Source organism: Aquarana catesbeiana, linkage group LG09, assembly GCF_042186555.1.
Source record: "Aquarana catesbeiana isolate 2022-GZ linkage group LG09, ASM4218655v1, whole genome shotgun sequence".
Lineage (NCBI taxonomy): Eukaryota > Metazoa > Chordata > Amphibia > Anura > Ranidae > Aquarana > Aquarana catesbeiana.
In genome coordinates, this window is record NC_133332.1 from 55,946,428 (window position 1) to 55,963,046 (window position 16,619).

Consider the following 16,619-nt stretch of genomic DNA (forward strand, 5'->3'; position numbering starts at 1 on the left):
GACCTATGGTGACAACGACACCTACAGGCAACAGTGTGGAACTGCACGCAACACAGCCAATGCTGGAACAGAGGCTAATTTAGCTATAGATTGAATTTGAACTATGTACAGAACAGATGACCCACTAAATTTACATATAAGCGGTAGATCAAAAATCTACCAGCGCTACACAGTGTTGCCAACTGCCCATAGATTTATGGAAGCCCGTAAATTTAAGCCCATTTTCGGGGTGTCCGTTAAAAAGATGGCCTCGAGCCAACCATTCTACTGCGCATGCGCCGCTGTAAAGCCGACCGGGCTCGGGAAAGCTCGTACACACTCGCCCGGAGGCGCATGCGCAGCAATGCAATGATGCCGCCTGGCGCCATTCTTAAATGGAAAGTAGCGGCTGCGGCACTCGTTCTCAGCGCGGGGGGCCTCCAAGTGTGTAGGGCTTCAGGACGAGGCAGGCGGCGGCTCACACAAGGTTCAGACATGCCTCATTGCTGGATTTTCATGGACTCCACGGATTGTGACACAAGGAGCTCCTGGCAATGACACTGGGTATGCCTGCTGCAGAGGGTGGGACTCCGTGGGAGTGATGAGTACAGGATGGACAGCAGTGAGCACAGTACAGTCAGTCACACATGTGAGTGACTCAGTGAGACTGACAGCCTGACTGAGGTAAGATAAAAAGATGGTAGAGGAGGACTGGGGGTGAACTGGTGAAGCCATAAAGGGGACAGAGGAGAACACTGATGTGCTGCCCTGTGGAGAGGTGAAAGGGGCACAGGAGGACACTGTCACACTGATGTACCTCCTGTGTCATTTCCGTAGCGACTGTCCACCTCCTGTGTCATGTCCGCAGCGGCTGTCCACCGCGGCTGTCCACCGCGGACTGTCCACCTCCTGTGTCATTCCCGCAGCGGCTGTCCACCTCCTGTGTCATGTCCGCAGCGGCTGTCCACCTCCTGTGTCATGTCCGCAGCAGCTGTCTACCTCCTGTGTCATGTCCGCAGCGGCTGTCCACCTCCTGTGTCATGTCCGCAGCGGCTGTCACCTCCTGTGTCATGTCTGCAGCCTCTGTCCACCTCCTGTGTCATGTCCACAGCCTCTGTCCACCTCCTGTGTCATGTCCGCAGCCTCTGTCCACCTCCTGTGTCATGTCCGCAGCCTCTGTCCACCTCCTGTGTCATGTCTGCAGCGGCTGTCCACCACGACTGTCCACCTCCTGTGTCATTCCCGCAGCGGCTGTCCACCTCCTGTGTCATGTCCGCAGCGGCTGTCCACCTCCTGTGTCATGTCCGCAGCGGCTGTCCACCTCCTGTGTCATGTCCGCAGCGGCTGTCCACCTCCTGTGTCATGTCCGCAGCGGCTGTCCACCTCCTGTGTCATGTCTGCAGCCTCTGTCCACCTCCTGTGTCATGTCCGCAGCCTCTGTCCACCTCCTGTGTCATGTCCGCAGCCTCTGTCCACCTCCTGTGTCATGTCCGCAGCCTCTGTCCACTTCCTGTGTCATGTCCGCAGCCTCTGTCCACCTCCTGTGTCATGTCCGCAGCCTCTGTCCACCTCCTGTGTCATGTCCGCAGCCTCTGTCCACCTCCTGTGTCATGTCCGCAGCCTCTGTCCACCTCCTGTGTTATGTCCGCAGCCTCTGTCCACCTCCTGTGTCATGTCCGCAGCCTCTGTCCACCTCCTGTGTCATGTCCGCAGACTCTCTCCACCTCCTGTGTCATGTCCGCAGCCTCTGTCCACCTCCTGTGTCATGTCCGCAGCCTCTGTCCACCTCCTGTTTCATGTCCGCAGCCTCTGTCCACCTCCTGCGTCATGTCCGCAGCCTCTGTCCACCTCCTGTGTCATGTCCGCAGCCTCTGTCCACCTCCTGTGTCATGTCCGCATCCTATGTCCACCTCCTGTGTCATGTCCGCAGCCTCTGTCCACCTCCTGTGTCATGTCCACATCCTCTGTCCACCTTCTGTGTCAGTCTGGAGAAGAGTCTAGAGTGGGAACACCGCCGGGATGGATAGGATAAAACCCAGACCTGCCAACCTGGAGCCGTCTGACTGAGTCCTGCAGGATGCACCTGAGAGGAGGTCAGTGACAGTGCTGCAAGGCTAGTCTGAGTGGGGGGCGGGTTGCTGATGTAAGGTAGGAGTGAATACAATAATGTAAGGGGGCACTGATACAAAGGTTCCCCCCTATATTAGCAACCCCCTCCCCCCTTACCTTAGTGTATTCACTCTGTGAAAGGTGGTCTCTAGTCACCAGAGTGCCCCCACATCAGAATTCCTGCCATTCCCCTGTATATAAGAGTCTGCAGTATTCCCTCCTTTCAGTGCAAGGGCAATGCTGCAGACCCTGTCGCAAGTGGGAACTCCGAAGTAAAGGGAATGCAGTGGACTCTGATATAAGGTGGTCTCTGGTCAACAGAGCCCCCCCTCAAATCATGATCTGCAACATTCCCCCTTTACATAAGAGTTCCCTTTCACTGTAAGGGGGGATCCTGCAGACTCTGATGTAAGGGGGGACTCTGGGCTGGCTGGGTTATAGTAACCTGACCTTCATGTAAACGGAGAAATATGTTTTTTGACTTTTGTTTAGCTTAAACACATTGCTAATAGCACTAGCTATATGTTTATAATTTAAACATTGATATTTGCACTGTTTAGCACTAAAAACGGCCATTTCAGGTAGTTTTTAGCAGTGTCAGTAAAAAATGCAGCTCTGTCAGTAAATGTCATGGGTTTTTGGCAGTAAAAAAAAAAAAAAAGGGTGCTGTTTGTAAATTTTGGTGTCCTGCCAGTAAATTTCTCTTCGGGTGGTTGGCAACACTGGCGCTACATAAGCATAACTATTTAGTCTTTTCAATGGAATCAGCGTTTCCTTTATTGTACAAAAGATGGCTGTGTTGGATTATAAATGATTATAAAAAATTCTGTTCTGAATCTGTTAATGTAATGTGGAAAAAAATATAAATGTTAAAGCTTGTAGCACCATATTACGGCTGTAGATTTCAGTGTATCTCATCTTCTGTTTAGTTTGGTCATTCAAGCTGTGAAAAATAAAGTTTTATATATATATATATATATATATATATATATATATATATATATATAACACGTACACATATATATGGTCAAAAGAAAAGTTGTAAAAAAAGAAAAGAAGAATGGTCTTCTGGTTGTCCCTCATAAAAAATAATTAATTCTCTTCGGTTCCATTGACCGGCTTCATGTCTGGTTCTGCGTCTGTCACCGCTTGAAGCAGGAGTGTTCCAGATAGGAGCCGGATGCGGTGTAGATGGAGTACGTGGGAGGTTGCTGGGGTCGAGAAGGCCTAATTTGGTCAGAATATCTTGACCTTCAGGGATAGTGTGGCGATGTAGGTTGTGCCATTGTGAGGAATAATTCATTTAAATGAGAAACCCCATCTATACCGAATCATTGCTGTGGAGAGCACAGAAGTGATTTCTTTCATTTTCCTGCGTCTGTCCAGTGTTGCTTGGGAGATGTCTGGATAGATCTGCAGCTGTATTCCATCTAATGTTATGTTTCTGATGCCACGTGCAGCACGCATTATTTCTTCTTTGACTAAGAAGTCTTTCATACATAATATAATGTCTCTGGGTGGTTTATCTGGCGGGGGTTTGGCTGACTGACTGAATGTGTGACTGACTGTACTGTGCACGATGAATACAATCACATATGAAGGAACGTGGGTTTTGTTCTGGCAACAGAGACTGGAATAATTTTGAGGAGTATTCAATTAAATCTGTGATAGATTCTGGGCACCTCTTATTCTAAGATAACGCCTTCTGTTCCTGTTGTCTAAATCTTCCACATGTGCTTGCAGCTGTGTAAAAGCAGATGAAAGGGATTCATGTTCCCTAGAGGGATCATTAAATGCGATCGCTAATTCATTGTGCTTGTTTTCTAGCAAGTCCGTACATGTGCCTATGGCTGCTATCTCCTTAGATAGGGTACTTGTGGATTTTTGAATTTCAGTTTGAAACTTAGTGAACAGTTTGGTATATAGCGTATCTAAACTAATGTCCAGATCTGCCTTTGAAAGAGGAACATACTCACTGCTTTTTGATGATTCTGTGTCCCACTGCTGTAGGTCTATTGCAGGAGAATGGGAGGCAGATGTAGTGGGCAGGGAGCCAGCGCCATTTTTTGCCATGCTGCCACACTCCTGTGATCTAAGAAGATAATGAGTGAGTGACTTCTGACTGCCCCCACGTCTCCTTCTCCCCAAATTTGGCATGCATAGGATCTTATGTGAAGGGGTGCTTCTTTGCAGTGCTAATAGCGGCGGTTTATGTCCCCTATTCCGTGGCTGGGAGCCCTGTGAGCCGGAGCTCTCGTTAGATGCGGCTGCTCCATCCCATGCAGCGCATATGCCCCCAGAAAAGTGTTTTTTTGGCATAATACTATACGGTGTATATATACGCGTTATTACAGTGTATATGATAATAAAATTATATCTCCTAAACGTGCTCCATTTAGGAGATATTCACCCTGGATGCATCCAGTTACGTCACTGGCGCATGCGCTCTTAAGGTCTGGCATACCTTGCCGGACCTTCAGAGCTTCATGCCGGAACTGAGGGCTCTAGCACGCATGCACAGGAGTGACGTCATCGCGGCTCCAGCCAATCATATAGCCAGAGCGTGCGAACCCAGAAGAAAGACAGCGGGAAGATGTCAGCCCTCTCAGTGGTGACAATACAGCATTTGAGGGCTTTGTTCCAAGGTGAGTATGTCATAATTGATTTTTTCAAAACAGCCATGGTTTACAACTGCTTTAACATTTGTTTATAGCAAAGCTTTTCTTCCCTGAAGTAATACTTTATGTAGAAGATAAACTACAGGAGCAAAAAACAATACCTTGTGTTCCTTGTTACACGTAGGAACCAATTAGTTTACTGGAGTCAGGTTAATGAAACATTCATATTCCGGTTGACTGCTTTGTTGTACTACCTTCCACACAGCTCTTATGCAGGTCATGGTATACTGTATCTAGTAGTAGCTAATAGGGGCCGCCCATCCATTAAGCAGAAACACAGAATCTCTCCCTTCCCTACTGACAGAACGGCAGTCTGCCTTGTGTACATCAGCAGACCACTGTTCTGTCTCTCTTGGGAGCGATCGGCGGGTCCTGGCAGACATTGGGTCTGCTGGACCTGCTGATTGTTTCCTGCTGTGTCCAATCACAGTGGGAGCAGGTCGGCGTGGCGTGAGTGTGCGCCCCAGACCCAGAAGTGCAGAATCACGTACAGGTACGTGATACTGCACAGGAGAGACCCCTTACCAATTTTATATATATATATATATATATATATATATATATATACACATATACATACAGTATGAGGTCAGCAAGCAGTTAAAGAAAACCTTTCCTGAGTGACATTGGGACTGCCATTGACATATATCCTTATTTGCATACTTGTTCCAGGTTATGGGACTCAAAGTATTGAAACAAGAGGGTAAACATGACAGCCAAGAGACTAGCCTTTTCAGAATGAGAAGTAACAATGGAAGCCCCCCCCCCCTAAAAAAAAATAAAAAAATACCAAACTACCTTTCCCAAGTATGGGGCTGAGATCTATTCAAACTTGCTCACCTTCATAAGTGACCTGCCAATGTCCTTTGTGTTGACCTGTAGTAGGTTCCCAATGAATGGTAAGGGCATGGGTCCTGGAGGAAGTGTTGTTTTCTCCTTTAAAATCCTCATGAATCTCAGAATTATACAGGATACAAAGAAGATGATGATAAGGAGATATGTGGCATACCAATCCATACTGCTACCTGCCACATAGATACAATAGAAAAAAAATCTATGATATATAAGAATCATTAGTATACAAATGATTACAGGTGTTATATTTGTGATAGATCTCAGAAAGTAAGGGGTCTCCATGGACATCTTTCTCCCTATTATGTACCAGATGTTACAATCTATAGATCAGCCTTTCTCAACTGTTTTAATTCAGAGAAACCCTTAAAAATACCCTTTTAATAGCAGTACTCCCTTCAGCCACAGATTGGTGCTTTTATGGATCCCTTTTTTCATTTTTGCAACTGCCGTTACTGTTGTAATATGTTGTAATGTTCACCGATTTATGTGGGACATTATTATATGTATATACACATACAGTCAATATTAACCAGGCCAGAATTGAGTTGACGATGGTCTATTTGTCCAAGCCAACTCAATTTTAATATAACAGCTGAAAACCCTTTGATGTGTTAATCTCATGCAAGTCTACCTAGGGGTGTGAGGTATGGGCTGTTAACCTAATTGAACATTTCAAAGGGTACATTGTTTAAAGGACCATAGAAGAAATATTTATTGATGGTAATTAGACTTGAGGGGGTAACAATGGGATCAAGGAGTGTTTTGGGTTGGCCTAGCGGAGGCTCCCTCCTGTGGGGCTAATTTATCAGGGGGGCTTGTTGATATGCAGGAATGTAGGTATTCCAAGGGCTCAAAAGGGTGTTCAGGTGGTATCTGTTAATCTAATTACACATATCTAAAGGGGACTTGTTGATGTTGATATGCGGGAGTGCAAATTGGGGTGGTTCACGGCTGTTCACGGCTGGGGGTTGTTGTCTGTTTGAAAGACTAAAGCTAATCAAAGTCCTAAATTGAAACGGCCAATCAAATTGCTCAGCTATTCAATATTTAGTGAATATAACACGGCATTCAGTCTATAGGGAGGTAGGGAGGCTTGTCTGTGTATGCACACAGACCTATGAACATGGGGTTCTGAATTATATCTACTCTGTCGGATTCTTCTGTCATCTGTGGACTTTGTTCTGTGTCAGAAGTCAATAAAGTGCATCTCTCTGGAAGAATTGGGTTGCTGCGGAAGAGTACTTACTAATTATCATCATACCCACTATACCACTATATAATAATATATTCGATCACTACAGTTACTTGTGTAATCACTAATAGGACTGCCTGGCTGGTGGTGCAGCCACCTCTAATTGCACTCATTCATAGTGCTTTAATGGAATACTTATATGCTTAGGTGGTGTCATATGCTCCGTTCTATGTTTTTATGTGTGTTTGTCTTTGTTCCCAGACAATGTTGTCTACATGTTATTAGGTGTAGGATTTCTGTCATTTTTTTTGTTATTTGGTCATACTGATTTTTCAATAAATTAATATAATATATAACATTTTTTGATTATTATTTCCCTAGGCTTTTTCTGTGTGGCACTTGGCACTGTGCCCTCTCTTTGGTATATTGCACATTTTTTTTTTATATGCTCATTTTTGGCCTCTGAATCCCACTCGATTTGAGTGTGTGATTAAATACCCGGTGGTACCTCCATGTACCCTCATTTAGTTGGTTCCCTATCCTTTCTTTTGTGAAAAGTTCAACATGGCACTTCATGGCAAAGAACTCTCAGAGGATCTGAAAAAAAGAATTGTTGCTCTACATAAAGATGGCCTAGGCTATAAGAAGATTCTCAAGACCCTGAAACTGAGCTGCAGCATGGTGGCCAAGACCATATAGCGGTTTAACAGGACAGGTTCCCCTCAGAACAGGCCTCGCCATGGTCGATCAAAGAAGTTGAGTGCATGTGCTCAGCATCAAATCCAGAGGTTATCTTTGGGAAATAGATGTATCAGCCTGTCAGTGCTCAGACCATACGCCGCACACTGCATCAAATTGGTCTGCATGGCTGTCATCCCAGAAGGAAGTCTCTTCTAAAGCTGATGCACAAGAAAGCCCGCAAACAGTTTTCTGAAGTCAAGCAGACTAAGAACATGGATTACTGGAACCATGTCTTGTGGTCTGATGAGACCAAGATAAACTTATTTGGTTCAGATGGTGTCAAGCGTGTGTGGCGGCAACCAGGTTAGGAGTACAAAAACAAGTGTGTCTTGCCTTCAGTCGAACATGGTGGTGGAAGTGTCATGGTCTGGGGCTGCATAAGTGCTGCCGGCACTGGGGCGCTACAGTTCATTGAGGGAACCATGAATGCCAACATGTACTGTGACATGCTGAAGCAGAGCTTGATCCCCTCACTTCGGAGACTGGGCCACAGGGCAGTATTCCAATATGATAACGACCCCAAACACACCTCCAAGATAACCACTGCCTTGCTAAAGAAGCTGAGGGTAAAGGTGATGGACTGGCCAAGCATGTCTCCAGATCTAAACCCTATTGAGCATCTGTGGGGCATCCTCAAACAGAAGGTGGAGGAGCACAAGCTCTCTAACATCCACCAGCTCCGTGATGTCGTCATGGAGGAGTGGAAGAGGACTCCAGAGGCAACCTGTGAAGCTCTGGTGAACTCCATGCCCAAGAGGGTTAAGGCAGTGCTGGAAAATAATGGTGGCCACACAAAATCTTGACACTTTGGGCCCAATTTGGACATTTGCACTTAGGGGTGTACTCACTTTTGTTGCCAGAGGTTTAGACTTTAATGGCTGTGTGTTGAGTTATTTTGAGGGGGCAGCAAATTTACACTGTTACACAGGCTGTACACTCACTACTTTACATTGTAACAAAGTGTAATTTCTTCAGTGTTGTCACATGAAAAGATATAATAAAATATTTACAAAAATGTGAGGGGTGTACTCACTTTTGTGAGATACTGTATATATTAATACAGCAGATCGCACTGTGATTGGCCAAAGCATGCAGGCCAGGTGCATGCTTTGGCCAATCAGCAGCCGTTAATGCACTGCGATCTCGCAGTGCATTATGGGGCTCTCCGTGGCGATAAAATTTGCCACAAATGCCCCATATGTTCATTTGTTCTGTGAGCAAATGAACAGCGGATGTTCGAGTCGAACATCCAGACTATCCCTAGTAAACAGTTGTCTATTATGATTGGTGTTGATATGAAAAGCACTTATGCACCGTACACACGATCAGATTTTCCGACAACAAATGTTGGATGTGAGCTTGTTGGCTGAAAGTCCGACCTTGTGTATGCTCCATCGAACATTTGTTGTCGGACTTGTTGGCTAGCAGGTTCTCAAATTTTCCACCAACAAAACTTTGTTGCCGGAATTTCCGATCGTGTGTACACAAGTCCGACACACAAAAGTTCACGCATGCTCAGAATCAAGCAGAAGGAGCCGCACTGGCTATTGAACTTCCTTTTTCTCGGCTCGTTGTACGTCTTGTATGTCACCACGTTCCCACGTTCGTAATTGTTGGCCAACATTTTTGTGACCGTGTGTATGCAAGACAAGTTGGAGCCAACAACCTTCAAACAAAATTCCACGTTTTTTTTGTCGGAAAGTCCGATCGTGTGTACGGGCATTTTACTTTTTGCCGCCTGTCCTAAACAATTCCACCCTTACCAGAAGTATATATACCTTCATCTCCCAGCCTCAAATAATGGGGTTCTTTTTTTAAAGGCAAATGAGACTGTTCAATTTGCAAGTGAATTTTCCCCAGTGCTTAGTGAATGTGGTGACATTTTGCTATGCACTTATTCTTTAACCCAATCATAATAAACAGAGTATTGGTAACTGTAAGCGCAAACACACAAGTCCATATATATTTGTTAATACTACACTCAGGTGGCGCTTTCTTCTCTACCCCTCTCTCCAATCATAATAAACAACTGTTTACAATCACAAGCAAGGAAAATAAAAAAATGCATTTTTGCTTGGACAGGAGTAGATGATGGAACTCAGAATTCTCTTGCAAAGTGTAACTTCCATTTTAAGCCGAAGAGCCAGTTTGCCTTTAAATCAACCCCAGTATTTACATGCTTTGTGGAAAATCTTCTTTGCAATGGGTGCTACTGCCTAGTAGATCCCCTTAAACTTTTGTGGGATTGTTTTTTTAAGCCCAGAGATGTTAGAGAGAGATGATCCCATAGAAGTCTATAAACATCCACTGCACAGATAGGACCAGATAAGATTTTGATTCTAAAGATTACATTTTTTTTTTAAAGTAACAAATGTTATACTTTCCTGCTCTGTGCAATGGTTTTTCACAGAGCAGGCCCAATCCTCTTCTTTTTGGGTCCCCTGTGGGCTGTCCTGACTCCTCCTCCCTGCCTAGTTCCCCCAATGGCAAGCCTCTCACTATGGGGCACTCGAGCAGGCTCGCTCCCAAGTGCATTGCAAGGGAAAAAAACCTTCTGCCTTTAGAACCACTTTAAAGAAGAAAAATACTACACCATTCCTATTTTTTTTAATCCAAATTTAGTTAGAGATTTGCAAAAAAAAGGACCCACGGGAGTCACTAAACTATTTGTTACATAGTAAGTTAGAATGGATTACATTTTTTGTTCCTATACAAATATATATATATACTGATTTAAAAAACATTAGGAGGAAGTGTATATTTGTGACATTGGTACCTACAGAACATATTGCAAATATTGGATCCATTATGTAGGTATCAGTTATACAGAAAACTACAAAAGCATGGTTAAAAACATCTCAAACTGAAAATACAGAAAAATTTGTTTTGACGGGTTTTATTTTAAGATTTAGCCCGGGTTCACACCTATGCGAATTAGAGGTGCGTTTCCGCACCTCTAATTCGCATAGCAGGAGAATGTGACTGGCTCCCTATGGAGCCGGTTCACATATCTCCGGGGCGGCTGCGGTGCGCACTGCACAAAAACGCTGTGCGTCTTTGGCTGCGTTTCAGGGCCGAATTCAGGCATAGAATCGGCCCTGATTCGTCCCTGAAACGGTGAACAGGGACGCACAGCGCTCCTGTGCGGTGCGCAGCGTATTATGGTGTGAACCCGGGCTTAAAGATTTAATGAATTAATAACAACCTGTAAGTACAGAAATATCCATATACAGAATATATATACAGAAAAATGTTCCAGGGCTGCCGTATTAACCCTCTATAAATAGTAAATTACCTTGCAGTAAGCATGCAGCCACTGAACATACACTATATTACCAAAAGTATTGGGATGCCTGCCTTTACATGCACATGAACTTTATTGGCATTCCAGTCTTAGTCCGTAGGGTTCAATATTGAGTTGGCCCACCCTTTGCAGCTATAACAGCTTCAATTTTTCTGGGAAAGCTGTCCACAAGGTTTAGGCCAGTCAAGTTCCTCCACCTCTAATTTGCTCATCCACAGTATATTGCCAAAAGTGTTGGGCCACCCCTGCAAATCATTTGGTGGAGGGGGGATTATGGTGTGGGGTTGTTTTTCAGGGGTTGGGCTTGGCCTCTTAGTTTCAGTGAAGAGAACTCTTAAGGCATCAGCATACCAAGACATTTTGGACAATTTCATCTTTCCAACTTTGTGGGAACAGTTTGGGGATGGCCCCTTCCTGTTTCAACATGACTGCACACCAGTGCACAAAGCAAGGTCCATAAAGACATGAATGAGCGAGTTTGGGGTGGAGGAACTTAACTGGCTTGCACAGAGTCCTGACCTCAACCCGATAGAACACATTTGGGATGAATTCGAGCGAAGACTGTGAGCCAGGCCTTCTTGTCCAACATCAGTGCCTGACCTCACAAATGTGCTTTTCGAAGAATTGTCAAACATTCCCATAGACACACTCTTAAACCTTGTGGACAGCCTTTCCAGGTGAGTTGAAGCTGTTATAGCTACAAAGGGTGGGCCAACTCAATATTGAACCCTATGGAATAAGACTGGGATGCCATTAAAGTTCATCCCTGTTAATGAATGAATGAATCAATTAATGATTTGTAAAGCGCTGCAAATGCTAACTGAATCGCCTCAAGGCGCTAATGCGTTTTGTGTCTGAGCAGCTTCTGTTAAGGTAGGTGTCCCAATACTTTTGACAATATAGTGTAGGAGGTGGAGTTGGCTTCCTTCTATCCCCACAAAGCACCTTCCACGTCCTTCCTGTCCCTCCCTCTCTATCCCTCTCTTCTTTCGAAATGCACTGTATTCGTCTGTTTTCTCCCATTTCTCTGAGGATTGCAGCAATTTATCGGCCTCCAGGACCGGTATCGTGCTTTCTTGATGACTTTGCTGCCTGGCTACCCTACTTTCTCTCCTCTGAAATACCCACCATTATTCTTGGTGACTTTAACATTCCTGTCAATGTTAACAGCCCAACTACAGCTAAACTTCTCGATTTAACCTCATCTTTTGACCTAACCCAATGGACACATACTTCCACTCACTCCAATGGTAATACCCTTGACCTTGTATTCTCCCATCTCTGCAACCCTGGCAACCTCACCAACACCCCCTTTCCTCTATCTGATCACAACTTCATTACTTTCACTGTATCCTTGCCTCCAACCACCCATCCCTCCAAGCAGCAAACAATTACTTGTAGAAACCTTCGCCACTTTAACCCTTCTCTTCTCTATTCTGCTACTGGCCACCTATATGACATAATCTCTCCCCTGTCCTGTCCTGACCTGGCCACCTCTCTCATCATCACTAGATGCACTTGCTCCTCTAACCACAGAATCAGGCCCCGACCGTTACAACCCTGGCAAACTGACAACACTAGAAATCTCAAGAGACATTGCCGTGCTCTTGAACGACTGTGGCGTAAAACCAAATGCCTGCAAGACTTCACCCTATATAAATCTGCCCTTCTAAAATACAATTCATGCCTCCATGCTGCCAAACAAGCCTACTTTGTCTCTCTTATTAACACCTTGTCATCCAGTCCCCGTCGGCTCTTCTCAACCTTTAACTCTCTGCTTCGTCCACCACCCCCTCTACCCACTAACTCACTCACTGCCCAAGAGATTGCCAATCACTTCAAAGACAAGATCGATGCAATTCGTGAGGACATCTCCACTGTGCGTACGTCTTCCCCACCCAACATACCTTGCCTAGCAGCACATTCAAGACTCTCCTCTTTTGAATTGGCTACTATGGAAGAGGTTACAAAAATTTTCTCGGATGCCCACCTAACCAATTGTCCTTTGGATCCTGTTCCCTCACAACTACTACGGTCACCCTCTTCTTCTATCCTATGCTCCCTCACCCACATCTTTAATCTCTCCCCTCTCTAGTGGCATCTTCCCCTCCCCTCTAAAACATGCGCAGATCACTCCCATTCTTAAAAAGCCCTCAGTGGACCCTACCGACCTGAACAACTTAAGACCCATCTCATTGCTCCCATTCACCTCTAAACTTCTAGAACGCTTAGTCTACAACCGTCTTAGCTCCTCCCTCAATGAAAATAACCTTCTTCACCCCTTACAGTCTGGCTTTCGCTCGCAGCACTCCATGGAAACTGCCTTACTAAAACTCACTAACGATTTACTAACTGCTAAAACCAACAGCCAGTACTCCATACTCCTACTACTTGACCTCTCTGCGGCCTTTGATACTGTTGACCACCCACTCCTTCTCAATAAGCTACATTCCCTTGGCCTCCGAGATTCTGCTCTATCCTGGTTCTCTGCCTATTTATCATGGCCCTCCTTCAGTGTCACCTACAACTCTGTCTCCTCCTCTCCATTGCCCCTTTCTGTGGGGGTCTCCCAAGGCTCGGTTCTTGGACCCCTTCTCTTCTCTATCTACACCTCCTCCCTCTGTCACTTAATAACTGCCCATGGCTTCCAAAACCACTTATACGCTGATGACACCCAAATCTATCTGTCTACTCCTCACCTCACTCCTTCAGTCTCCTCTCGCATTACTAACTTACTAACTGACATATCAGCATGGATGTCGCACCACTTCCTTAAACTAAATCTCTCTAAAACTGAGCTATTAATATACCCCCTGCCCGTGCCCCCCTCCATGACTTTTCCATTAAAATCAACAATGCAACCATCAGTCCCTCCCCTCACGCCAGGGTACTAGGTGTAAACCTAGACTCTGACTTGTCATTTCAGCCTTAAATCCAATCGTTGTCAAAAGTTTGTAGAATTCACCTCCGTAACATCTCTAAAATTCACCCCTTTTTAACAAATGAAACCACCAAGCTCCTCATTCACTCACTTGTTATCTCTCGCCTTGACTATTGCAACTCCCTTCTCATTGGCTTACCTCTCCATAGGCTATCCCCTCTTCAGTATATCATGAATGCTGCTGCCAGACTTATCCACCTTACCAACCGCTCAGTGTCTGCCAACCCTTTACTCCAATCCCTACACTGGCTCCCAATCACCCAGCGAATTAATTTCAAAATACTAACCACAACATACAAAGCCATTCACAACTCTGCCCCGAGCTACATCACTAATCTTGTCTCCAAATATCATCCAAATCGACCTCTCCGCTCCTCTCAAGACCTCCTGCTTTCAAGTTCTCTCATCTCCTCCTCCCATGCTCGTCTCCAGGATTTCTCCAGAGCCTCTCCCATCCTCTGGAACACGCTACCTCCATCTATCCGGCTATCCCCTACTCTTGCTACCTTCAGGCGATCCCTGAAAACTCATCTCTTCAGGAAAGACTATCACGTCTCCAACTAATCTCCTACCACTTCCACCAGCTCATTCCCCACAGTTACAACCTTTTGTACCACCTGCCCCACCCTATTAGATTGTAAGCTCTTCTGAGCAGGGCCCTCTTAATCCTCTTGTATTTTATTGTATTATAACTGTATTGTCTCCCTTTATATTGTAAAGCGCTGCGTAAACTGTTGGCGCTATATAAATCCTGAATAATAATAATAATAATAATATATACTGATTTAAAAAAACATTAGAAGGCAGTGTTATACAGAACACTACAAAAACATAATTAAAGATTCCTAAAAACACCTCAAAACACCTGAAAATACAGAAAAATTAGTTTTGAAGGGTTTTGTGTTAAGATTTCATGAATTAATAACAACCTGTAAGGACAGAAATATGAAAGCTGCTATTGCTGATTAATTAACAAAAGTGCAGGTTCCAGGGCTTCCATATTAGCCCTCTCTAAATAGTAAATGAATGTGGAGTAAGCATGCAGCCACTGAACATATCTTGTATGCTTATTTAAGTTTGGTTACATAGTTACATATAGTTACATAGTAGGTGAGGTTGAAAAAAGACACAAGTCCATCAAGTCCAACCTATGTGTGTGATTATGTGTCAGTATTACATTATATATCCCTATATGTTGCGGTCATTCAGGTGATTATCTAATAGTTTCTTGAAGCTATCAATGCTCCCCACTGAGACCACCGCCTGTGGAAGGGAATTACACATCCTTGCCGCTCTTACAGTAAAGAACCCTCTACGTAGTTTAAGGTTAAACTTCTTTTCTTCTAATTGTAATGAGTGGCCACGAGTCTTATTAAACTCTCTTCTGCGAAAAAGTTTTATCCCTATTGTGGGGTCACCAGTACAGTATTTGTAAATTGAAATCATATCCCCTCTCAAGCGTCTCTTCTCCAGGGAGAATAAGTTCAGTGCTCGCAACCTTTCCTCATAACTAAGATCCTCCAGACCCTTTATTAGCTTTGTTGCCCTTCTTTGTACTCGCTCCATTTCCAGTACATCCTTCCTGAGGACTGGTGCCCAGAACTGGACAGCATACTCTAGGTACGGCTGGACCAGAGCAGAGTTTGGTGACTACTGACTTATGAAATAGTGGAGTAGGGAAGACGATGCACCTTTAAATACAAGTCAGCAATGTTAGCAGATAGATTTTCCACTCCACGGATAGATCTAATTGTTTAGAAATAAGTAATCAGACCATCAGCCATTTTTTTTCTGTAGACCCAACATATGGAAACAGTTTATGTACTGTGCTTTTTTTTTATAACTGTCTATAAAGGGATATCTGACATTCCAAGGTAAGAGATCCCTTACAAAGTGGATCTGCCTGTGGTTCACCTATACAATCATTAACACACCATACATTCGGACATTGCCCAACTGTGTCAAAATCATTTGCATCATGGACCAGTCTTGGTCTTTGCTTGGCTTGCTTTTGGTCCCAAGACCAGTCCAACAAACAATATAAAAGAAAAGATCTTACCTGTAGTAAGGTGAATTGGTGTAGCTCTGACAGTTATTTGAATATGATTTTCTAGTTGAAGAGGGAACCAGACACTACAGCCTTCAGGGTATATAAAGATTATAATTAGCCTTTCTCCTCCTACTTTATTTTGTAGGGAAATTTCATTAACCCTTGACAGATCTGAAAAGCACATGATCCTTCGTACACTAACGTTTTCTGTTTTAGGATTAGATGAAGAAAAGAAAAACAGGTGGTAAAGAAGTAACAAAGTAAAAAGCAGAAAAGTTGCTGTGTAAGTGGTAGTACCCATAGAAGAAGGGGCCTAAGGAAGTCTATCATGGTGTTCAAACCAATATCATTGACTACTCCAGCCAGTTCAAAGAAACATTTAAAATACTATAAAGTTTCCATGAAGTAGACTTTTCAGTAACTTTACAAACGGCATGAATACATCCCTGTCATGTCACAATATACTATAAATTAAATTACCAGTGGAGTGACAGACTCTACATGTATCCTGGCCATATCATGGTCTTCAGAATATTGCCATGATACGTGTGGAGTCCTTTTTTTCCATAATAGTTTTATCAAACCTAAATACACAACATACAAGAAATATACTTTCACATAAAGGAGAACATAACAATCAACCATCATACAGAATAAACAGGACTGTTTGGGCAAAGATAATTTTAGGAGATGTAACAACAGAACTAAACTAAAAAAAAAGGAATAGTTCAAAGTACCACTGTAGTGAGCCTCAGGGATATAGTATCAAA

At 44.2% G+C, this 16,619-nt stretch overlaps 1 protein-coding gene across 1 annotated transcript in view; it reads right to left on the reverse strand.

Moving 5' to 3' along the window:
* LOC141107660 (cytochrome P450 2F3-like) overlaps nucleotides 1-15,959 on the reverse strand; it is a 77,892-nt gene extending 61,933 nt beyond the window's left edge. Inside the window, exons 1-2 of the mRNA XM_073598551.1 lie at nucleotides 15,859-15,959; nucleotides 5,607-5,791 (exon numbers count right to left, since the gene is read on the reverse strand). Coding sequence (XP_073454652.1) covers nucleotides 5,607-5,783 — 177 coding nt within the window. The 5' untranslated portion in view covers nucleotides 5,784-5,791; nucleotides 15,859-15,959. The remainder of the gene's footprint in view (nucleotides 1-5,606; nucleotides 5,792-15,858) is intronic.
* Nucleotides 15,960-16,619: the final 660 nt, after the last annotated feature.